We start from the raw sequence: 24705 nt of genomic DNA, 5'->3' as shown, positions 1-24705 counted from the left end.
GGCCATGTCAGAGGCATTCCTAGTAAAGCTAAAGGTCTCGTTTGATGTTGAGAAGCATAAATCACATTGTCATAACAATGCATGTGCTGTGAGATTTTCTCAGAATTTTGCAGCATTCTGATACTCATGTAACAGATATTGCAGAAGATTGGATTGACTCCAGGTTGAAATTTTATAGAGAAGAGGCAGTAGAAGGGTGAGTGAATTGGTACATAGAGGAGACTGTCAAGAGAAAAGCTGAAGTGCTTCACCATGGGGTCTCGGTTTGAGAAGTTGCGCCAGGAGAGACAGAGACAAAGGATTTAGGTATGAACGTAAAACATTTCAGTTAAAATTTCAAAGGGGGAAATCTTGGGTCCAATATGTAGTTCTTGGAAGTAGACTGTTGAAAATTAAGTGTGAAACAGTTGTATTTTACTTAAACCTGCTCATAGGCAGTGACTGCTGAATTTTCAGGAAGAGTACAAGTTAGATGTTGAACATAGCTGTCCTTGAAACCAGAAGTATTGAGGATACTAACATAATGGAAATTGGCAAATGCTAAAAATCAAGGCATTTTTCTTTCAAAGAGATGATTTAGCAGCACACCACTGAATGTAAAGGTTGCTTGGAGTCAAGAAGATTAAAGAACTTTTTGGATAAAACATCCCCATGCGTGTGGAAAACACCACAGGTGGATCAAGGGTCAGAGAGGTAGAAAACTCCATGAGTTGGGGTTTCAATATATCAACTTTAAAGAAAAGTCTTTAGAAAATTTATTTAGTGAGTTACCTTAAAAATGCAAATAATGAATTGCTAGTAAAATCGATATTTATCTAGTTTATTTTTTTTCCTAACATATATACCCTTTTGACCCAGCTAGTGTTGGGCAAAAATAAATAAACTAATACTAATAAATATTTCTTTGCCATTACATACGTTCTTTTATTTGTCCCCTTGTTCATTCAATACGTATTCATGCGATACCTCACGTAAGGCACTACAGCAGGTAGTGGAGGGACTGAAAGATAAATGTGGCCTCTACTCTCTGAAATTGATGGGATAGTCACATAACCATATGTAGTGATAACCACAAGTCACTCCCAAAATGTAATTAGTGTCAAAGGAGGTTATACTTACAAATTTGCTTTGAGATGAAGAGGAGCAAGTGATTGATTCTTTTCAGGGGGTCATGAAAATTTGACAAAAGGAACAGAGCCTTTAGGGATGAGTAGTAGGTCCAAGAAGTAGTAGGGAAACTACCTTAGGACTGGAAAGACGTTTGAGCAAAGTCAAGAGTAAATATACAAAATAAGTTCAGTGTGTGGAAGGTAGCCTGCCTACTGAGTAGGGCAAATAGAATAGAAGATGGTAGTATAAGAAGAAGCTGTGCTATTGGGTTGATATTAGATTGTCGAGGGCCTTTAAAGCCTACTGAGATGTTTGGGCATCATTCTTGAAGCTTAGGGTATAATCTGATAGAAACTTCGATTTAGAAAGTTAACTCTGTAGAAGAGAGATTATAGAGGTGAGAGAGAGAATGTGTATCAGATGCAGTTCAGGTGTAGTAATAGAAACCATCCTAGAAACTTTAAGTAGAAAGGGATTTGGCACAGGGGATTAGATGCTTATAATAGCATTTGAAGGATTGGAGGAAGGTTCTTCTGTAATAATTCTCAAAATATCACAGTGAAACTGATTTGTAAGAGAAGTTGTGAGCTTACTTACCGTCAGGAAGGTGAGGAATCAGAAGGCTGCTTCTGCTAATGCAGCTCTCTTTTTGAAACCACAAAGCTCGCGACCAGAGACTGGGAAACGATGTCTCCAGGACTTGACTTAGCAGCAGAAGTAAAACAAGAAGCAGAAAGTGGGCCTCCATCTCCTATCTGCTTTCCAAACTTAAGAGTACACATGCCTCTAATAGGCAGAAACTAACATAATTGCATAAACTTGCAAAGGAGTTTGGCAGATATGGTGCTTAGTTTTCCAGTCTCAGAACTCCAGGAAGCCACACTGAGGAATGGAGGAATGAGTCAATCAGTTCCGGTACTGCTCACAGGAGGACTAGATGGAAATTAGTGGTAGGGCTGCTGTGTTAGTCCTGACAGGGCAAAGTGACGCTGCACAAGGACGATGGCCTAGAGAAAATGAGGTGATGTGGCAAAGGAGAAAATGTATGTGGGAAACACATTAGAAGAAATGGTTTCTTTTATAATTTGGCAAATGATTAGTTCTGGGCAAAGGTGGATCTAGGTTTTGTGCTGCCTAAACATGTAATTTGATGGGACTCTTTTTCAGAAGAATACCAATTGTCAATAGAAAAGTAATATTCATTTCTAATAAAAAACGAATCCCAATGAATTATAAGTTACTATAATATGACACCACAAACATTACAAATTCCAGAAAAACAACATACTATTTTCATTAATTAACTTCCTGATACATCTCTTTAAAAGTTTTTGTAGAGTTTTTGACTGCAGATTCTTTGATCACTTCTTCATATGATGAAAATCCTGGAATATAATTTTTTATTGGAAAAAAGATAATGCAGTCCTGAGCAGAGTTGATCAAACTTTTTAATTTGATGTTTTAGAAAAGTTTCTGTTAACTTCACAATTCATCGATAATGCCACACACATTTTAATGACTCCCATCAAGTTTGGGAAAACATTTATTATATTTCTTTCATATGTGATATCAAAGCAAAAATTGCACCCGAGAGAGTTAAACAGGCAATGAAAACAATCTGAGGCTATTGCCATAGCTGGAGAGGCTAGGGCTCACTCTGAGCTTAGTTACACTAAAACAAAAGATAGTTTTTAAGGGCTGGAAGAAGTTAGCGAGAAAAACACCTAAGGATACTGAGATACCGAGAAACCAAGAAATGGAAGAGAGAAGCTGAGGGTGATGCAGACATTTTTACACCCCTTCCTTATCAGGACTTTCCCTTCTACAGTTCCCAGGATCCCAGGGCAATATGTTGACATTTCTTGTTGATTTGAATGCACTTGTGGGGTAACAACTGCCTCCCCCTACTTAAAATCTCCCTGTGCTCTTGAGCCAAAACCAGCCGACCAGCTGGTTTTGTATGGGTCCTGGAGGTAAGATTGGTTTCCACATTTTAAACGGTTAAAAAATATCAAAAGAAGACTATTGTTTTACGACACATGACATTATATGCAATTCAAAATTCACTGTCCAATAAACAAAACTTTATTGGAGACCAACCATGCCCATTTGTTGGTACGTCGTCTCTGGGAGCTACTGTGCTGCTGTGGCAGAGTTTAATAGTTGTGACAGGCAACAAAGCTGAAAATATTTACTACCTGGATCTTTCCAGATAATTTTCTGACCCCTGGTCTAGAGTTATTCTTATCAGTGAACTAAACCTAAGTTTTTGATACGTGATAGCAGTATTATGATGGATGTGGCCCGCTTCCAAATCCCAGGCACGGGTAGACCTTACCTGACAGGAAGAGCTGAGTGACAGGGCCATTTCAGATGTTGTGGGCACGTCCCTCGGGAGAGTCATTTTTTAATCACCCAGTGTTTTGTTATTCCTCAGGTCACACCAGGCAGGAAAGAGGCCTCCTCAGCTCTTGGAAAGGCAATGTCACTCTACTTAAATAGAAATATGACAAATAAAATTAAATTTCAAGCTGTCCTGCTGTTTAAAGAATCTCTATCGAAAATTCAATCAGTAGCACACTTTTAATTTCACATCGTCTGATATTGTTTGGGATTTAGCAACAACAGGCCTGGTAGTTTTCTCCACATTTTTCTGTGTTCCTTGAATGTAAATTTTCCAGCTGGGCACCGAAGACTTAGGTAGGAAGACCACATGTGTGATCTGTATCAGTCAGAATTCTGTTAGGCTGCATGAAACACACTGAAGGAAACACACTTAAGTGAATAGGACTTTTTTTTTTTTTTTTCCTGTGTAACCCAAGTCCAAAGGTAATAAGGAATTCAGGGCTAGTGTAGCTGCTCAGGATTGTAATTTTTTGAAAGGACGGATAGACAGGGCTAAGGGGAGGCGTGGGGGCTCTCAGCTTCCTGCTGCACCAGGCATAATTGCTTGTTTAGCTTTTCATCTGCTGGTCCCACGGCTGTCCTACCTTCTTGTGTCTAGTCTGAGTTTCAGGTGGGAGAAAGGAGAGAAACCGAGGGCAGATGGAGAAAAGTCTGACAAAGAATTGGAGAGCAAACACTAATACAACAATGTTTGCTAGACTCTTTAGAATCTTTTCAAATGATAATTCATTGACAATATGCTAGCTGAGTCAATCCACTTTAATAAACTATATACATCTCGTTAGCCAAAGTCATACTACGTGGCCATTCCTAGAGGAAAAGAGGTCTGGGAAGGTAGGTATTTCGTAATGGGCACACATGACTCATGAGGTTCTTTTAGTAAAGAAAAATGGAAAAATGGATATCAAGCAGACAACCAGAACAGTCAGTCCTAGTGGGTATAAGAGGGCCAATGATTTGGGCATTAGCATGGATGACTAGGGCCATGTCAGCTGTCTTGATGATTTGTACCACCCACAGAGGTCAGATAAAGCATCCCAAGACATGACACGAACATCTTAACTTTACAAACATTGAGTGATTAACTTTGCTGAGGCCTAAACCAATGATGGTAGTGATTCTTAAATTTTTCTATTTTGATTGAGAGCTACTCACCCAGGTGGTTGTGGGATGGGGCTTAATTAAAGAACAGTATAGTTCACCTCGTCCCCTGGAAAGGTATGATGAAGAGTGGGAAAGAAAAATCTAAGACCTTCAACGCATCTGTATTTTTCAATAGCTTTACTGAAGAGTCTCCTCTGCCTACCAAGATGGCAAGCATGTTGAAGGCAAGATTCATTTCTTAAGCTCCTTCATTGCCTCCACAGGGAGTTAACACAGAGATAGTATCGAGCTTTATTGTCTGATGTGTAAACCTGATAAAGGCAGTTTATTCAGAAAATTGGAGTTTCAACTTAGGAACAATTCATCAACTCCTGTTAATATTCCGCTCACTTCATCAAAATCGGTGACTTCAAGGGATGAATTAGATCCCCATAAATCCACCTTATATGTGAAAGTATTAGGAAAATTTCTACTTTGGCCAATATCTTCCAAAATGCAATTTTTTATTTACAGAATAGTAATGTAGACTCAGACCTTTAATGTTACTTACTTCCGCTCTTGGATTTTTTTTTTTTTTTCATTTTTGATTAGAAATCTGAGACTCAGAATGGGGGATTGTCTATCCTATAAAGTTTGTGTGATTTTGATGTTTTTACCTTATCTAACTTATTTACTTTATTTAATCAACACAACTTCATCCTTGACACTTATAAGCAAACTCCTTATCTTCACATCCTATGAAGAGGTCAGTCCAACCCTGGTACTGCCTCAAAGGGAAGCATCAATGGCTTGATATTTTTATACTTTTTTTAAAACACTAAATCATACACATACGTTAAAGGCGATCGATACTTTCAGATTATGAAGTCTGTACTTGTCACCAAAAGGAAAATGTTTTTTGAAATTGTTCTTGATGAGAACAATAGCTATTCCCACTTCCATAGGTAGGAAAAATTTAAAAAAACAATCATTTCTTTCTGAGGAGGTACTGTGGTGTGTGGGGGTAGGAAGAGGGGTGGGTCATTGTTTTTTCTTGCTGACTTATAGTGCTGTGAATTAGTACGGTGGCAATTCAGCTGTCTGGACTCTTTCTGCAACTTTCTGGATACTTTCTTATTCGTCACAGAGGGGCCCTGTGGCTTACTGGCAAGAGTCTGGATTTGGTGTCAAAGAGCTCTGCATGTCACGTACCAGCTCTATCATCTTAGACAATCACTGACATCTTCGAACCTTTCTTTCTATAGAATGAAGACAGTAACTCAAAAAGTTGTTGTGAGGACTGCATTTAGAATGACCATTTATTTCCATTCTTCCTAATTTTGTGTTTGCTTTGTACAGAGGGAAAAATTCATAAAACTACTGGACCAATTGCATAACTCTTTAAGGATTGACCTGTCAAAGTATAGGGTATGTACAAAATTACCTGTCATATTTGGCTGAGATGCTTTCTTGTTGTACTGTAAAAAATCATCCACTGTGTAATGGGAAAGTAAAAATACTGGTCTTGGGATCTCAGGTTCTGTCACACTGAAAAAGTCCCCTAAGTAAGCAAGCTGACCTCCCTTGTTCAGGGACCTTGCCCCACATAAGCCTACAGTAGTAACGTGTGTGTGTGTGTGTGTGTGTGTGTGTGTGTGTAGCTTTAATTTTGTAATTTTTATAATAGCTATCAGATTGAGTGGCAGCTAATCCATGAAGTAGACATGTGGCAGAGTCCTGAAATCTCACCCCTTGTTACTGAAATATCCTGCTAATATTTCCCCAGCTTTTAAGATGCCTGCTTGGACTCACTGCTTAATTCACTCTTCCTAAATCAGTACAGTATGCTCTTTTGAAGCTCTCCAGAGTTCTTGTCAGCTCTTCTATACTTCACCTCCAAGTGAAACACACACAAATACATACACACACACACACACACACAAATATATTCGTGTGTGTGTGTAAATATACATGTTAGTTACAAAAAAATCATAGTTACAAAACAGTTATAAATTTTATTTACAAAAAACATGTAGTAATAACTGTTGCATTCTTTACTTAATACTTTATTTCAAACATCATTCCATATCTGCATGTATGTAGATCTTCTGCATTCATGTTTTAGTTCATTATTGATGGGTATCTTAATTGCCTATTTCTGGAAATTATAATACCACATTTTGTCAAATCCACCCTTCCCGTTGGGACTGGGGCCAACACTGGTAGAAGACAACTGCTATACAGGCAATGAAAAAGGTATCTGGGGGCCAGAAGGGCCTGGAGGCCACCTCATTTGTCATCATTTGGACCCCTTCACCCTGAGTGAGTTCGTAAATATTTAAAGTTACCTGTGGTTCTGATTGCTCTGTAAAAAGCCAATCTTGAAAGCGTGTTAAAATGAGAAATTTCTCAGTGGGAAAATTATTCCTTAGATCAAACATTTTCATAATTGTACCTTCCCTTTACTTCAAAGTTCTGAACATTTTCACTTTTATATCACATTTCCACCAAATCACACTAATAAACTTATTGAAATCCACTGTTACTTCCAGGAGACACTGCCATGGAGTCTGATTTTTCTTTTAACTTTTAAGAGTTTCTTTGTGACTCAAAGTAAATGTAACACATGTAAAAGTTCCCAGAGTATTTTTGGAAAAAATTACCCATCTTGAGAAAATTATAAAAAATATTTCCAACTACGTGCTGTCCCCTCTACTTTTAGTAGCAAAACTATTATATGAACAAATATGAGTGATAACACTGCATGAATGATACTATTTTGTATATTTTTATTGCACTGTGGAAATAAATAGAAAGGTGGCTTTTTAAGACTAAGAGAATGTTTTCAAATTGTTTACTTTTTATGTTTTATGATAAAATATTTTAAGACTATTCTAGGAATATTTTTTATAATTTTTCACAGTTCACTTCCCATTTTCTTTCCCAGAAAGTTAGTTTTAGTTTATTTTCCCATCACAAGCTTTAGGCTGATAATTTACCCATTTTCTATTTCTTAATTAACCAGGAAAACTTTCCTGCCAGCAACGCTGAACGGCTGCAAGACCTAAAATCAACTGTTGACCTGCTAACAAGTATCACCTTTTTTAGGATGAAGGTACCTTATTTTATTTGTCGCTATCCTGTTGTGACATAACACGTTCACTCCCCATTAAAGTCTGGTTTTTACTCATCTCTTGATCGCTCCCGTTCAACCCCAGTGATTATGCTCTGATGCCTTTTCCAGTGCTAAGTGAATCCTCCAGTCTAAGGTGTGTTGAAAAGGATTATCCTAAACACCTAAAATATTCTGATACATGTGGCTCAAATGTAGTTTTAAATTAAATCCATCTTAAATAAACATGGCATTTACTAAAAAAATAAATAAATAAATAAATAAATCCCTAAGAATGCTAAATGGAAACGAGTTAACTTATTTTAGTTTTAACTCAGATGTCTTGCTGACTTTTTCATCCCAGGAGAGTAGCTGATTCTTTTAAGTTTGCCCCAGTTGTGGCAACTCTTGTATTCAGCCCTGGAAATGTCTACATAGGAATAGATTTGATTGCCTAAACCATTAGTATAGCTAACTGTTATCTACCAAACTATGCAGGCATTTCTTTTTAGATATAGCTCCTCTGCTTTAACAGCAAATTCTCTGCAATCATAATTTGGCTAGCAGGACAATTCATGTAAATTGTTTCCTAAAACTGCTTGTCAGGCTATGGGCTAAAAAAGTTTTGCTCTTTGAAAGAGAGTTTTATGTTTATTCAGAAAATTCCTGTACAGAAAAAAAATAATTTTCAGTTGCCCATGATTGTTTTCACTAGAAGCACTAAAAATGGTACTATATAAGAGACAGAAAACAAAACCATACTCTATCAGCAATCATTTAGATTTTTTTAAAGTTCAAATAAAATTCATTTGGCTTAAAATCACAGTTAAATTGGGTGACTGGGATAAATAGAATTTATATCCATTCTGGTCTGGCAGCAGCAGCTGGAACAGTGTGTAGAGAATGATAGTGAGCCTCCACTCCGGCTCGGAGGGAGATGTGACTTTATGGACAGGCGACAACGCCTGCCGTCAGCACTGCGGGGGGGGGAAAAGGGAGTGAGACTGGGGTTGCTTATGCAAGTGCTACGTATCTATGCCATTCCTCAGTCACCAACCTTGTCGTGCTTAGAAACAAAGTCTCAAACTTACAGCACCTCCTCCACCATCCTCACTACCAGCTGAGGACCTTGCTTCCTATTCTGCAAAAAACAGGAGTAAAGGCTGGAGAGCTTCCTCAAGCTCAGACCACATGCTCCTCCCACCCACCCCATCTGTCTACATACTTGCATCTGTGTCCGTCCGCTCTTTCTTCTTGTTTATTACTATTGATTAGCTGTCTGTTCTCCTAGAAAAGGCCATCTCTTCCACCTGTGCAATTGATTTCATCCCCTCTTGAGTTCTAAAGCCTCAGTGCATCCGTCTTCCCCACTCTCTTCAGTGATCGACTCCACTTCCTTCTCCAGCTGCTACACCCTAATTCCTCTTTTCCTTTAATACCCAGACTCCTCAAAATCATCCTCTTTGTTTTCTTCCCAGTGTCTAATCTCCCTGTATCTTTTGAACAAATTTCATCCTCCCATTTTCTTTTCTGGTTACAGACAGTGAAATTCATTCCTTCATTGTACACATCTATGAGTTTCGGTGCAGTTGTATAAACACCGCTACAGTCAACGTACAGAACCGTTCCATAATCCTCCAGAATCCCCTCAGGCTGCTCCTTTATACTCAAGCCCTCTCCCAGCCCTTGGTGACCACCGATCTGTTGTCTCCCTATAGTTTTGCTTTTCCAGAACATCTTGTAAATGAAATAATGTGCTATATAGCATGACACATTGGCTGTTCATCCCTCTTGTTGAGTGTATCAGCTGTTTACTCCTTTTTATTGCTGAGTAGTAATCCTTGGTTATGTATACACTACAGGCATTTGAGTTGTTCCTACTTTGGGCTATAAATAAAACTGTTAAAATACTTACGTACATATTATTAGTGTAAACAGAAGCTTTCGCTTGCCTTGAAGTGAGGTTCCTGGGTCATTTGATAAAGGTATGATTAACTTTCTGAGAAATGACAAGTTGTTTTTTCAAAGCAGTTGTACGGTTTTGCATTCCTGGCAGCAGCGCACGAGAATCCCAATTGCTGTACGTCTTCAGGTGAAGCTCTTGGTGTTTTCCATGGTTGTAATTGTTATTACTATTTTTTTAGTCATTCTAATAGTGAAGTTGTATCTTATTATGGTCTTAATTCTATTTCTCTTTTAATTAATGTTGATCATCCTTTCTTGGGCTGGTCTGCCATCTGAATTTCTTTTGTGAACAGTCTGTTGGAATATTTTGCCCATTTTTATTCGTGGTTTTTTGGGGGGTTTTGTTTGTTTGTTTGTTTTTGAGTAGTAAGGGCTCTTTGGGGCACCTGGCTGACTCAGTTGGAAGAGTGTGTGATTCTTGATCTCGGTGTCATGAGTTCAAGCCCCACATTTTAGAGATTACTAAAAATAATTTTTAAAAAACTTCAAGGGACACCTGGGTGGCTCAGCCAGTTAAGCGTCTGTGTGTCTTTGGCTCAGGTCATGATCCCAGGGTTCTGGGATCGAGCCCCACATTGGGCTCCCTGCTCGGCGGGGAGCCAGCTTCTCTCTCTGTCTGCCACTTTCCCTGCTTGTGAGCTCTCTCTCTCTCTGACAAATAAATACATCTTTAAAAAAAAAAAATCTTTAAAAAAAAACCTTAAAAAAAAAAACTTCAAGAAAAACGTTCTTTATATAGTCTGGATATAAGACTTCTGTCAGGTACTTTATTTGCTAGAATTTTCTCCCTGTCTGCTTTGTCTTTTTATTTTCTAACAGTACCTTTTGTACAGCAAAAGTGTTTAATTTTGATGAAGTTAATTTTGTCCATTTTTTGATTTATAGGTAGTGCTTCTGGCTAAGTGAAGGAGATTTACCTATGTTTCTTCCAAAAGTTTTATTTTACCTTGTATGTTTAGTCCTGTGTTTTGAGGGTTTTTTTGGGGTGGTTTGTTGTTGTTGTTGTTGTTGTTGTTGTTTTTACTATTGTATAAGGTATGGGTCTAAGATAACTTTTTCCTTTTTTTGCATACTACATGTTCAATCATTCTAACACCATTTATTGAAAATATTATCCTTTATGCATTGAATTTCCTTTGCATCATTATAAAAAAATCAATTATCCATATTGTTTGAGTCTATTTCTGGACCCTATACTGTTCAATTGTCTATACTTTCACCATTACCACACTATCTTAATTACTGTAGCCTTATAGCAAAACTTAAAATCAGGTATTGTGAGTCCTACACCTTTTTTTCTTCTTTTTCAGAATTGTTTAAGTGGTATTAGTTCTTGTCAGGATACTGTTTGGGATTGGATTAAATATACAGACTAATCTGGAGAGAACTGAAATTTTAACAATATTAAATCTTCAAAATCACCCTTACTGTGAACTCACTCCAATCAGACTTTTACTCCATTGTTTCACCAAAAATGATCTTGTCAAAATCACCAATGACCATTGTTTGCAAAATCTAGTGGTCAGTTATCAATCCTTATCCTATAATGTTTGGTATCAATACATTTCATCAATCTTTCCTCAAGGAAACCTTTTCTTCCCTAGATTTCTATTCTTGCTAATTTTCCTCTCATATCATTGGCTGCTTTTTTTCAGTCTCCACTGCTTTGTTTTTTCTCATTTACCCGATGGCTAGAATTATCCAGGTTTTTTTTTTCTTAGACTTATTCTCTTTTGTATACATACTCATCTAGTCCTGTTACTTTAAATTCTTCTTTAAGTTAATAATTTCTGAATTTGTATCTCGAGCCCCAGACATCTCATGCATCTAAACTCATATACACAAATGTCTGCTTGAAATCAACTTCTGTGTATAACAACGTGTTCATTCTTAACTTGTCTGAAACCAAGTTCCGATTTCCTGTGCACAGCTTTGCTCATGTAAGTAGAGCGACCTCCGTTGCACCAGTTACTCAGGCTGAAACCATGGGGTCCCAACTTCTCTTTCTCTCACACCAATCATCCAGTCTGTGAGCAGATCCTGTTAGTTCTTCCTTCCCAAATTAACGAGAATATGATATCTTTTAAACAGCTCCTAGTTTAACACCATAGTGCAAGCACTATGTGGACTGAATTATTGTACTGTTCTCATCACTGGTCTTTCTACTTTTTCCATAGACCATCTTAGGTAGCCTAAGGGAACTTTTTGAAAGATAGTTCAGGGACGCCTGGGTGGCTCAGTTAAGCATCTGCCTTCGGCTCAGGTCATGATCCCAGGGTCCTGGGATTGAGTCCCGTATCAGGCTCCCTGCTCCACAGGAAGCCTGCTTCTCTCTCTGCCTCTGCCTCTCTCTCTGTCTTGTTTCTCATGAATAAATAAATAAAATCTTAAAAAAAAAAAAAAAGTTCAGTTAGGTCACTTTGCTCTTTGCTGAAAAACTCTAATTCCTTCCCACCTTACTCAAAGCTAAGGTTGTAAAAATAGTCTAGATATAAATACTCCCCCTGGTCCCATCCTCTTACGTCTCTAAATTCACCTACTATTTTATCCTCTCTGTTACTACTATTCCACTGAAATACTTTCTGTCCCCTCCTCTCTGTTTCATTTTTCTTTTCAGTGTATATCATCATGTAGTATATTTTACTGATTTTTTTTTGTTATCTACTAGAATTTAGCTCCATGAGGAAAGGGATTTTTATTTCTTTTGTTCATTGCAGTATAACCATTGTTAGGCATACAGTAGGTGATAAATCATTGTTGAACTGTTGAAAAGTATGAGTCAATCAATAATGCTGTGATTGGTCTAAGTGCTTCTATTTGAATATTTACGATTATGATCATTTTCACTGAATTGTCATATCAGGAAGTTAAAGTTAATATTTACATGTTTGAAACATTTCTAAGACCACATTTTTCCTGAACTCAGAGAATCAACTAAAAACATTTATTGAGGTTGTTTAAGTTTGTTTACACTGGATTGCAATGTTCTGTTTTTGAATTTAAGAAAATAATTTGTCTGTCAGGTTCTGGAACTGCAAAGCCCCCCAAAGGCCAGCATGGTGGTGAAGGACTGTGTTAGAGCATGCCTGGATTCTACGTACAAGTACATTTTTGACAATTGCCACGAACTCTATTCTCAGCTAATAGACCCGGTAAGAAAAGATTTATGTCTCCTTTCTGCTTCTAATGTCTGTTTCTATAAGTTTAGAATGGCACTAAATGAGAAAATACGTTCAGTTAATTTCACATTAACTGTAGGGTTTCAGAAATCCCAATACCTTTTCTTTACATATGAACATCACTTTCATTTACATGAAATAATTCACTCCTTAAAATAACTTTCTGTAGTAAAGGCAGATACTGGGTGGTTTTTTGTTGTTGTTACTGTTGTTACTTTTTGTTGTTGTTGTTTTAACTTTTTTCAGATGAGGAGTCAGTTTCAGAACCATTAAGTGATTTGCTCAGGGTCACACAGTGGTCAAGTGGCAGGTATGGAACTAGAATTTAGGATTCCAACTCAACTCTTATGTTCTTCCCCTAACTCGTAACTGCCTTCCTTATCATTTTACCTCATAAAAGTGATAGATGGGGAAATATTTAAATAAAAGAATGGTAAAATCATTGTATATATAAATTTATTATTAAAGAATATTTCAAAAATACAAAAGAAAATACAGAAAGCAAACCAAACATGCATATGATTACCACCCAGATCACCAAATGTTAGCATTTAGTAATATTTGCTCTGTTCTTTATTGTCTAAAGGCAAGTGTTACACATAAAATGGCATTTGCCTTTGTGCTTTTTCCAAATGGAATTCTCCTTCTGAGATAAACACTAATAGTGGTCCGTTTGAACATACTTTCACATACACTCAATAAACACTTCAGTTTTATTTTCTGATTGGCAATTTTATTAATCCTCTGCTGATTTTTCTATGGGCTTGTCTTTTATTTATTAATTTGTAAACAAATTCTAAAATAGATTCTGGACACTAATCCTTTGTTGGTTATGTGATTTCATAAACATTTCTTCCCTATGTATATGTGATATGCCATTTTGTTGCACTGAAGTTTTCTAATGCGCACTATGATTTATGCATTGCTATCACTTCTATAACACTGGTGTTTGGGGATGGTTTTTTAATATCTATTTATTGCTTATCCACTTTCCTGAAGAAAGCAGTCACTCCACAAGATATTAAAAACTGCACAACTGCCTCTGGAACTTCTTGGTTACTTGAGTGGGGCAGAGTCTAGATAGTATGTATTAGATGAAAGCAAGTGGGACTCTTTCAAGCTGGGCTTCTTTCAGTATTAAAACTTTCTGGCTTCCTAGGCCTAATAGGAGAAAAAAATTAAAGTTGGAATTTATCATTGTATAAAAAAACAATGTATAACCACATAATTGTTCATAACTTTAGCTTATTATTCTTGCTAGATGTGCTCTAGTTTAGAAACTTAGTCTCTTGGATTTCTGATAATTGTCTCTCAACTGTGCTCTTCCATTGGGTGGCTTCCCTTTGTCTGTTCTCTACTATCTTCCTCCCATAAGGCTCTTCAGTTCTTTTACATTTTCAACACCATTGTCTTTATTTCAGCTAAAAGGTAAAATTGAAACTTGTTATATAGCAGGTATGTTATCCATATATAACTTCATAATCAATCTCACCAGACCTTACCAGACTCAATTTCTTACTCCTTCTAACTCCAAGCCCACTATCACCTCTCCTGAGCCCTGAATTCTGTTATTTTCATGAATTGGCCATCCTCTTTTATATCCATGCATTTATTTGTCCTATATGTCTAAAAGACATTCTTCCCCCATTCTCTCTTCATCAAAATTCAAATTAAATATGACCTGCCCTTCTAATTCACACCAGTGGATGAACCAGATCACCAAAGTGGCATACCTTTTTCAGTGTCTTTCTTCTCTACTACTACTTTTAATTAATAAATTGCATTAAGAGTTCTATTTTTATAAAAGATATAGAAATATGGACAGGTCCCAGAAAGCACACATGCTCCTAACAAAAAGTAAATGAAGTGTCGCTTCAAAATGAATCTAGCATAGCTTAATATTTGCTGACTTGGCTTTAAAAACAAAGACATTTATATAGTTTGCAAACCAGTTAGTTTTCTTTTTAGGTAGAGAGATCTATACAGATTTTATAGGAAATCTTGTCAATGTGGGAAAATGGGAACATTTGGAGCTACGTTTTCCATCTAAGAAAAAGGCTTTTCTGTAAACATTGTTAATCATTTACAATTCTAAAGGAAGCACCTATTGGATCTGAATAATTGAGGAAACTAATACCCTCTAGAGCCCTTCTGAAACCATCTCAGAAAAGTTTTAATGATTAAGGTTCATCTCCCCATCTCCCCTCAGTGGACTATAATGCTCTTCTCCTGGGAGCTCAAGACCTTTTTTCCTCACACCACATATCTAAATTGTCCTCAAATTCTGATGACTTTATCTTCAAAACTACATACCTTATCTTCACAATACATCCAGAATCTCACACTTTTCACCAGCTCCATGCTTCTCTCTTGATCTGAGCCACCATCATTGCTCATTTGGACTACTACATAGCTTCTTAATAGAGGTCAGTGCTTGCACCCTACCATCCTACATCTATTCTCAGTAGAGCAGCAAGAATGATCCTTTTAAAAAGTAAGTCAGATCATGTCCCTCTGTTGCACAGAATGTTCGAGAAAGTCCCTTTCAGTCAGATTCAGAGTCCTCACAATTGCCATTAGATGCAGGATCTGGCCCATATTACACCTTCCACTCCACTTACTCTGGTACTCTGTCCTTTGTACATATCATCATGGAAATGGAGACTCAAATACAAGTTTACCCACAGGAACAATGTTGGACTCCGTGACAATTATGTGACTGCCTGGATCATAGTAGGTGCTCAAGAAAAGCATTTGTTGAGTGATTGAATAAATGAATAGACGATGATTTTTCTCAAACAATACAATAACAATGTATAGGTATATTTGGTCTATCATAAGCGAGAGAAAGGAGTGCACTATTCTGTAGTAGACACTCAAGTGCTTGCCTAAAGCCTCTTAAGTTGTACTGGGTCATGCCGCAGGGTCCTGGGTATGGGAGAAGTTGATGAACACCACATCCAGTCCCAGTGCTTGAAAACATCCTGCGATATCCTGCAGCCCTCTCTTCTCTGTTGCAGTAACCTAGAAGTACACACATTCCAGATGGTGTAGCTACCAGGTGGAGGAGGGCTATCCAGCCAGTTTGAGACTTTGAATATTTAAGAAATAATCCATTATTGCATTAACTCATTGAAATTTGGAGATTTATTTGTTACTACAGCATAACTTAGCTTATTTTGAGTAATGGACCTTCAAATCAGTTTCCAGCCTACCACCTAAACTATTTAAAATATATCCATGTTTTTGTGACTCTCCTATCTTTAACTCTATAATCCCATTCACTTAATGGGATTAAATCCAGTTGGCCATTATTCAAAGGTCCTCCAAGATCTGAGCTCTTTCTTTCCTTACTTCAACCTCATTTCCACCTTGCATTCTACGATTCAACACACTAAACTCCATGATGCCTTCGTCTGCATTGTCTTTGTTTGCCTGGAATTGTTTCACCTCCCCACGCCCCCTTCATGGCCAACTCTAGCTCATCTGGCTGTTTCTTCAGAAAGCTTGTAGGGCCTTTCCTAGCTAAAGTAGGTGTTCCTGCTATCTGCTCTAATAATACCCTGACCTATTCTCAGCAGTGTACTTATCATGCTGCATTTAGTAGGCACAAAACAATATAATAGCTGTTTGGCCTGTCTTCTCCACTAGACTGTGAGTTTCATCTTTGTAGCCCCAGTGTTCAGCACTTTTGCCTGACAGAGTTGGGTTGATAAAGTAATAAAAAATAAATTTTATAAAAACAGCACTATGTTAGTTAGCTATTTATAGTCTCTTTCAATGATTCCACTTCAAATTCTGTGGTCAAGAACATGGTCTCTGATGTCAGAACCCTTGAGTTCAAATCCAGGCTTCCCTAATTATTATTTTTGTAGCCTTGGATGCCCTACTGAGCCTCTTCATGTCATAGTTTCTTCATCAAGATTTATTTTTAATGTTCATGCTGTTTCTCTTTTATCTGAGTTCTCTTTAGATGAAGTAATGCCTGAAACTAAAAAACCAAGAATCTCAGGGTTGTTAGACACAGTATAATTCTGATTATTTAAATGTGGAAGCATACTTACTCTCTCCAAAGGGGTTTTTGAAGAACCATATAAAAATAGTGCTTGGAATAAAAATGGAAAACAGATTTAAGAGAAAAGTCAAAGTAGCTGCAGTTAGAAGAACAAAATAGAAGTGTGCTCTCCAGAGGCTGGCTGCACACTCAAGTAACAGCCTTCACCTTGGCCGAATCACCTAGCTCTATGTTTGTCCTTCAATTTAGCATAACTAAGAACTCAAATGTGGCAGTGTGGACGTAGGTGATTGATCTATTGCATAAAGACACATGAGATAATCTATAAACTCGCCCAATATTCTAATTATATTTCTTTAATTAATAATGAGTTAAAGAATCCTCTCATAACTTTATTAGATTTTTGAGTGCCTATTTTTAAATTTGTGCCTATTTTTAAAAATAGAATTTTTGTCTTTTTCTGGTTAATATTCTTGATTTTCTTAGTCCTTTGTCAGCTTTTGACATTGCGAAGATTTTTCAGACTCCGTGATCTTTATCCTTGTCACAGTGTACACTTAAAAGAAATTCTCCATTTTAATATACTCAAGAGGATGTTTTTCTATTTAAATTTGAGATTTGGAGTTTTAAATAGTCTGTTCTACCCATCCCATAAATAGAGGACTCCTTATGTGGACTTTAATGAAATGGATGTTTTCTTGCTTGGTAATATGGTTGTTAAGATCATTAAGTTAATTCCTCTTGCTGTTGTTCCATGCTCCTAAGGCAGCCTTCAGATTACAGATAATCTTTTTATATAGATGTTCTTCCAGAAAAGGATAGGCCAAAAATTTGCAAGTCTGAAAAAATTACTTGTCAAGTCTGTTTGAAACGTTTGTATTTTATTTTTAAAAACTATCATTTGTTCCCTGAAATGAGCTTAGACTTCCATTAGTGCCTAATACATAATAGTGCTGAATGATAGCTAGCTACCTGCCTGCCAACCCACCTACCTACCAACTACTACCTACATCCTTATTTACGGAAAATCACCTACAGATGGGCTCCAACTTATGATGGTTCACGTTACGATTTCTTGACTTGACAATGATGTGAAAGCGTTACGCATTCAGGAGAAACCGTACTTGAGATTTTGAATTTTGATCGTTTTCTGAACTACGGATATGTGGTGCCATCCTCCCCCATGATGCTGGGCAGTGATAGGGAGCCACAGCAACCTCACCCCCATGGTCACAAAGGTAAACAACCGATTCAGCCGTTCTGTACCCACACCACCATCTGGTTTTCACTTTCAGTACATTAGTCAATAAATTTCATGAGACATTCAGTACTTTATTATAAAATAGTCTTTGTGTTAGATGCTTTTGCCTAACTGTAGGCTAATGTAAGAGTTCTGAGCATATTTAAGGTAGGCTAGGCTAAGATGAGATGTATGGTTGGTTGGGTCTGTTAAATGCTTTTTTGACTTACAGCATTTTCAATTTATGACGGGTTCATTGGGACATGATTGCTTCATAAATTGATGAAAAAATATATAGATATATGCCTAGAGTTTCTTTGCTTCCCTCCCAAATCAGATTACCCTGCCTCTTGCTTCTGAGGCAATCTCTGTTATGAATTTGATATTAGCTTTCGGATTCATTTTGTGTATAGTTAATATACATGTCTATTATCTATTTGTGGTACCGCCGATATCTCCACCAATCTCTCATGTACTACATTGTATGAATAGGCTTTACAGTTGTATAGTTACATGTGCTAACTCCAGAACCAGATTGCCTGAATGTTGTTGGGTAGGAATTCTGCAGTTTTTAAAGTTCAGTATTACTTTCTGAGAATTCTCTATGCTGATATGTTCAGGAACAGTTTTTTGATTTTTTTTTTTTTACAGCTACCTATCATATAATTGTACCACAATGTACATATCGATTTTAATATTTCACTTTTACAAATAATAGTGCAATGAATATTTTTGTGGTGGAAATTATATTTGCCCCTTCCAGTCTGTGGTCTTAAAGAACAGCAGCATGCCCTTCTTTCCTCTACTTTTCCAGTTTTTCTAGAAATAATGTAAACTTCATTGTAAGCCATCTTGTACCATGTGATCAAAAGTGGTCATTTTTTTTTTTACACGTGTTAAAATGTCCTTTTACTTGTCTAATTCCCATTGTACATATTGAGTTTAATGAGAACAACAAAATCTGTCTTATTTAGTATTTATGGCACAAAACACTATCACTACATCACATAGAGGAACGGAAATAAATAAATACTTACTTAATGGAACTTCTATACAAAAACATCTATTTGTATGTCGTCAGCATGTGATAAGTATCCTGCTATTTATTTAAAAGTTTTGACCAAGATATCTTCTGAAAACTTCTTGGGACAGAAAATATCCTCCAAGAATATTTTAAACTGCAACTTACATGAACTTAAACATATTAAATTTTGAAAAGTCTAGCCTTGAGCTATACTTGTGTACTTTTCCAATTAGTTTAGCCGAAGAAGTTGCTTTAGTTATCTTTCTGTAGTTTTGTTCTTTTCCTTTTGTTTTTGCCTTAGCCACTTCTAAATAACTCAGTAATAAAAAGGAAGTTAAAAATAAAATATGACTTTGAAAATTACAAATAGAAAAATTCTAATTCCTTAACTTTTAATCGGAGATACTATTTAAATAGTGATTATTAAGGAACTGGCTAGAATGTATCCCTGACTTTTCTTAAGTTTTATTGTTGTTTTGTTTTGTTTGTTTTAAAGCAATGGGCTTTCTTATGTAATCAGTAGCATTAGTTTAGGGAATGGTGTTCATTCTGCACCTAAAGTGCCTTTTCACTACCTCGTGGGATTATTGTATTAACACTGGATCTAAGCAAATACATGTTTAAAATTTAAATTTCTTTTAAGTTTGTAAAATGTGTAGGAGAAAGGTTATGAATATGAAATTTCTTCTTAAATGCCAGCTTCATAAGCAATATATAAATTCTTATAAAAAGGAATTGCTCAAAATGAGAGGTATATTATTTGACATATTTTATGTATTGATGAAGAAACATGAAAATCCAAAGCTTAAAACTAATTAGACCTTTGTTTTCATCAACATGTATTTCAGTTTCTCTAACAAAATAAAGTCACAAATGAAAGTTTAATGAATTCTAAAATAACAAAAGAGTATGTTGTGTTAGTGAAACTAGTAAACTCTTGATTCTAAAAATGGATTATGACAATGCATCCAAAGAAAGTGATAAATCCATTGTGTTTAATAAACACTATGAAACGTTTTCCAAATACCAAGTGACATTTTAAAAATATAAGCGGACCAAGAAATTTTACCCCAGGAATGCAGGGATGGTTCAGCATTAGAAAAATCTATCAATATAATTCACTATAGTACTTAACTAAAAGAAAGGTAGCATATTTATTCAACATAAGTAGAAAAAGTATATGTTGAAATATGATGCCTCCTTGTGATTAAAAAAGAAACTCGGAAAACTAGGATGGAGCACAATTTTTTTTTTCTTTGATTAAGGTTACATTAAAAAAATATGACATTTAAAGTTAAACAGATGAAGTTTAGTTGCATGCATTTCAGATATATAGATAATTATTCTATTAATACTGCTCTATAACATAATATTTGAAGAAATAAGAGAATAAGTATTAGAAAGGAAAAAAAACCTGTTATAATTTATGGATGATATGACTATATATGTACAAAAAGTGACAGAATCTACCTGAGCTATTGGTTCACATAAGAACAAATCTCATTAAACAAGTACAAAAACAGAATTTTTTTACACCAGAAATTGTGCACATATAATTAGGGAAAGGAACAATAGTTTAGTATAGAGTGTTAAGAACAATCATATGGAGTCTCATCATATGGAGATAAGGGAAAAAAGAACTGGATTCTTGTATAACACCATATACAGTGTGAACCCAAAAGGATGGAGGTGAGTGTAAATGGTAAAAATGATGATAGTATAGGAGAATACCTCTGTAGTGCAGGATAAGAAAGATTTCTTAAAACTCCAAAGCACAAATTGTATGTATGTATAACATACAGTCTTATATTAGTATGTACAACATACAGTCTTATATTAGTTTCAGGTGTATGACATTCGATTCAGTAATTCTGTATATTATTCAATGCTCAGAACTATAACTGTAGTCACCATCTACCACCATAAAATGTTATTACAATATTAGTGACTATATTCCCCATGCTATAATTTTTCATTTCTGTGACTTTTTTTATAACTGGAAATTTGTACTTCTTAATAACCTTTATTTTGCCTATCCCCCACCCACTTGCCCTCTGGCAACCACCATTTTTATTCTGTCTCACCATTTGAGTCTGTATTTCTGTTGGCTTTGTTTAGATTTGACATATAAATAAAATCATATGGTATTTGTCTTTCTCTGTCTGACTTATACTTAGCATAATGTCCTCTAGGAACATCCATGTCAAAAATGACAAGACCTCATTCATTTTTCATGACTATTCCACCAAATATATGTACCACATCTTTATCCATTCTTTTATCAATGGACACTTGGTTTGTTTTCATAGCTTACCTATTGTAAGTAAATCTACAATAAACATAGGAGTACATTTATCTTTTCAAAGTAGTGTTTTTAATTTGCAGGGTAAAAATATGCAACAGTAGACTTACTGATCATATGGCATATCTTTTTTTTTTTATTTTTTGAGGAACCCCCATATTTTCCATAGCGGTTGCATGAACTTATATTCCTACAAAGGCAAACCAAGTGCACAAAAGTTCCTTTTTCTCCACATCCTTGTCAACATCTGTTATTTCTTGTCTTTTTGATGCTAGCCATTGTCACTGATGTGAGGTGGTATCTCATTGTGTTTTTGATTTGCATTTCCCTGATGATCAGTGATGTCATGTGTTTGTTAGCCATCTGTATATCTTCTTTGGAAAAATGACTACTCAGGTCCTCTGCCCATTTTTTAATTGGATTTTTTGTTCTTTTGGTGTTAGGTTTATAAGTTGCTCATATATTTGGGGTATTAACCCCTTATCAGATATACCATTTGCAAATATCTTCTGCCATTCAATAGGTTAACTTCTTGTTTTGTAAATAATGTCCTTCATTGTGCAAAACCTTTTTATCTTGGTGTACTCTCAACAGTTTATTTTTTGCTTTTGTTTCCCTTGCCTCAGGAGACAGATCCATAAATATGTTGCTGAGGCTAATGTTCATGAGATTACTGCCTATGCTTTCTTTGAGGAGTTTTATGGTTTCAAGTCTCACATTTAGGTCTTTAATCCATTTTTGAGTTTATTTTTTGAACAGTGTAAGGAGGTGGTCCAGTGTCATTCTTTTGCATGTAACTGTCCAGTTTTTCCGTCACCATTTACTGAAGAGACTGTCTTTTCCCTATTGTGTAGTCTTTCCTCCTTTTTCGTAAATTACTTAACCGTAAAGGTGTGTGTTTACTTTGGGGCTCTCTATCCAATTCCATTAATCTATGTGTCTGTGTTTGTGCCAAGACTATATTATGTTGATTACTATAGCCTTATTGTGTATCCTGAAATCTGGAACTGTGATACTTCCAGCTTTATTCTTCTTTCTCAAGGTGCTTTACTATTTCAGGTCTCGTGATTCCACAAAAATTTTAGTATTATTCTCGTTCTGTGAAAAATGCTATGGGTATTTAGATAGGGATTGTATTGAATTTAAAGATTGCTTTGAGTATGGACATTTTAACAATATTCTCTCAATTAATGAACATTGAATATATTTAGATTTGTGTCATCTTCAATTTCTTTCACTGTCTTATACTTTATAGAGTACAGGTCTTTCACCTCCATGGTTAAATTTATCCCTAGTATTTTATTTTTGGGGGCAATTGTAAATGAGATTGTTCTCTTAATTTCTATTTTTGCTACTTTATTATTAGTGTATAGAAATGCAGCAGATTTCTGTATATTAATTTTGTATCCTGAAACTCTACTGAATTCATTTACCATTTCTGATAGCTTTTTGGTAGAGTCTTTAGGGCTTTCTATATATAGTATCATGTCATCTGAAAATAATAAAAATTTTATCTTCGCTACCGATTTTGATGCCTCTTATTTCTTTTTCTTGTCTGATTGCTGCAGCTAGGACTTCCAGTACTGTGTTGAATAAAAGTGGTAAGAGTGGACATGCTTGTCTTATTCCTGATTTTAGAGGAAAAGTTTTCATTTTTTCACTATTGAGTATGATACTGGTTGTGGGTTTTCATACATGGCCTTTGTTATCTTTATATATGTTACTCCTAAATCTACTTTCTTGAGAGTTTTTTCATGAATGAATGTCGTATCTTATCAAATGCTTTTTCTGCATCTATTGAGATGATTATAGCTTTTTAAAAATTATCCATTTTGTTAATGTGATGTATCACATTGATTTGCAAATATTGAACCTCCTTTGCATCCCAGGAATAAATCCCACTTGATTTTGATTGAATGATTTTTTAAAATATATTGTTGGATTTGGTTTGCTAATTTGTTATTGAGGATTTTTGCATCTGTGTTCATCATAGAAATTGGACTGTAGTTTTCTTTTTCTTTTTCTTTTTTTTTTTTTTGTAGTGTGTTTGTTTGGCTGGCCTCATATGAATTCGTACGTTTTCCTTCATCTTCTATTTTTTGGAATAGCTTGAGAAGAATAATTTAAGAAGAAATAATATTAACTCTTCTTTAAATGTTTGATATAAATCTGTCAGGCCATGTGATCCTGAACTTTGGTTTTTGGGAGTTTTTTGATGACTGATTGAATTTCATCGCTGGTCTGTTCAAATTTTCTATTTCTTCCTGATTCACTTTTGGGAAGTTATGTGATTCTAGGAAATTACCTTTTCATGTGTCTGTTGACCATCTGTATGTCTTCTTTGGAGAAACATCTGTTTATGTTTTCTGTCCTTTTTAATTGGATTATTGGGCGGAGGATTTGGTGCAGAGTTGTATTCTCGATATATTTTGAATAATAACCCTTTTTCAGATATGTCATCTGCAAATATCTTCTCCCATTCAGTAGGTTGTCTTTTAGTTTTATTGATGGTTTCCTTTGCTGTGCAGAAGGCTTCGTTTTAATACAGTCCCAATAGTTTATTTATTTTTTGCTTTTATTTCCTTTACCTCAGGAGACATATCTAGAAAAATGTTGCTACTGCCAATGTCAGAAAAATTACTGCCTGTGCTCTCTTCTAGGATTTTTATAGTTTCAGGTCTCATATTTAGGTCTTTAATCCATGTTAAGTTTATTTTTGTGTATGGTGTAAGAAAGTGATCCATTTTCATTCTTTTGCATGTAGCTGTCCAGTTTTCCCAAGAACATTTGTTGAAGAGATTGTCCTTTTCCCATTGGATATTCTTTCCTGCTTTGTCAAAGATTTATTGACCATATAATCATGGGTTTGTTTTTTTTTTCTGGGCTTTTTATCATGTTCTATTGATCTTTTTATCTATTTGTGTGTCAGTACCATACTGTTCTGATTACTACAGCTTTGTAATATAACTTGAAATCTGGAGTTATGATGCCTCCAGCTTTGTTTTTTCTGTTTCAAGGTTTTTTTTAACTATTCAAGTTCTTTTGTGGTTCTATACAAATTTGAGGATTATTTGCTCTAGTTCTGTGAAAAATGCTGTTGGCATTTTGATAATGATTGCATTAAATCTGTAGTTTGCTCTAGGTAGTATGGACATTTTAACAATATTTGTTCTTCCAATAATACAAGAACATAGAATATCTTTCCATTTAATTGTACCATCTTCAATTTCTTTTATCAGCTTTTTAGAGTGTTCAGAGTACAGATCTTT

The 24705-nt window shown here is 35.6% G+C and overlaps 1 protein-coding gene across 2 annotated transcripts in view; it reads left to right on the top strand.

Moving 5' to 3' along the window:
* Positions 1-24705, top strand: part of UNC13C (unc-13 homolog C) — a 538361-nt gene that overhangs the window by 282611 nt on the left and 231045 nt on the right. For both annotated transcript variants that reach the window (XM_008705990.2, XM_040620622.1), the window contains 3 exons: positions 5959-6027; positions 7625-7714; positions 12700-12828. In XM_008705990.2, the coding sequence (XP_008704212.2) occupies positions 5959-6027; positions 7625-7714; positions 12700-12828 (288 nt within the window). The remainder of the gene's footprint in view (positions 1-5958; positions 6028-7624; positions 7715-12699; positions 12829-24705) is intronic.

This window comes from Ursus maritimus, unplaced genomic scaffold (assembly GCF_017311325.1).
Source record: "Ursus maritimus isolate PB19 unplaced genomic scaffold, ASM1731132v1 scaffold_35, whole genome shotgun sequence".
Lineage (NCBI taxonomy): Eukaryota > Metazoa > Chordata > Mammalia > Carnivora > Ursidae > Ursus > Ursus maritimus.
The sequence above is the reverse complement of the archived record's forward strand: the minus strand, read 5'-3'. Positions and strand labels throughout refer to the sequence as shown.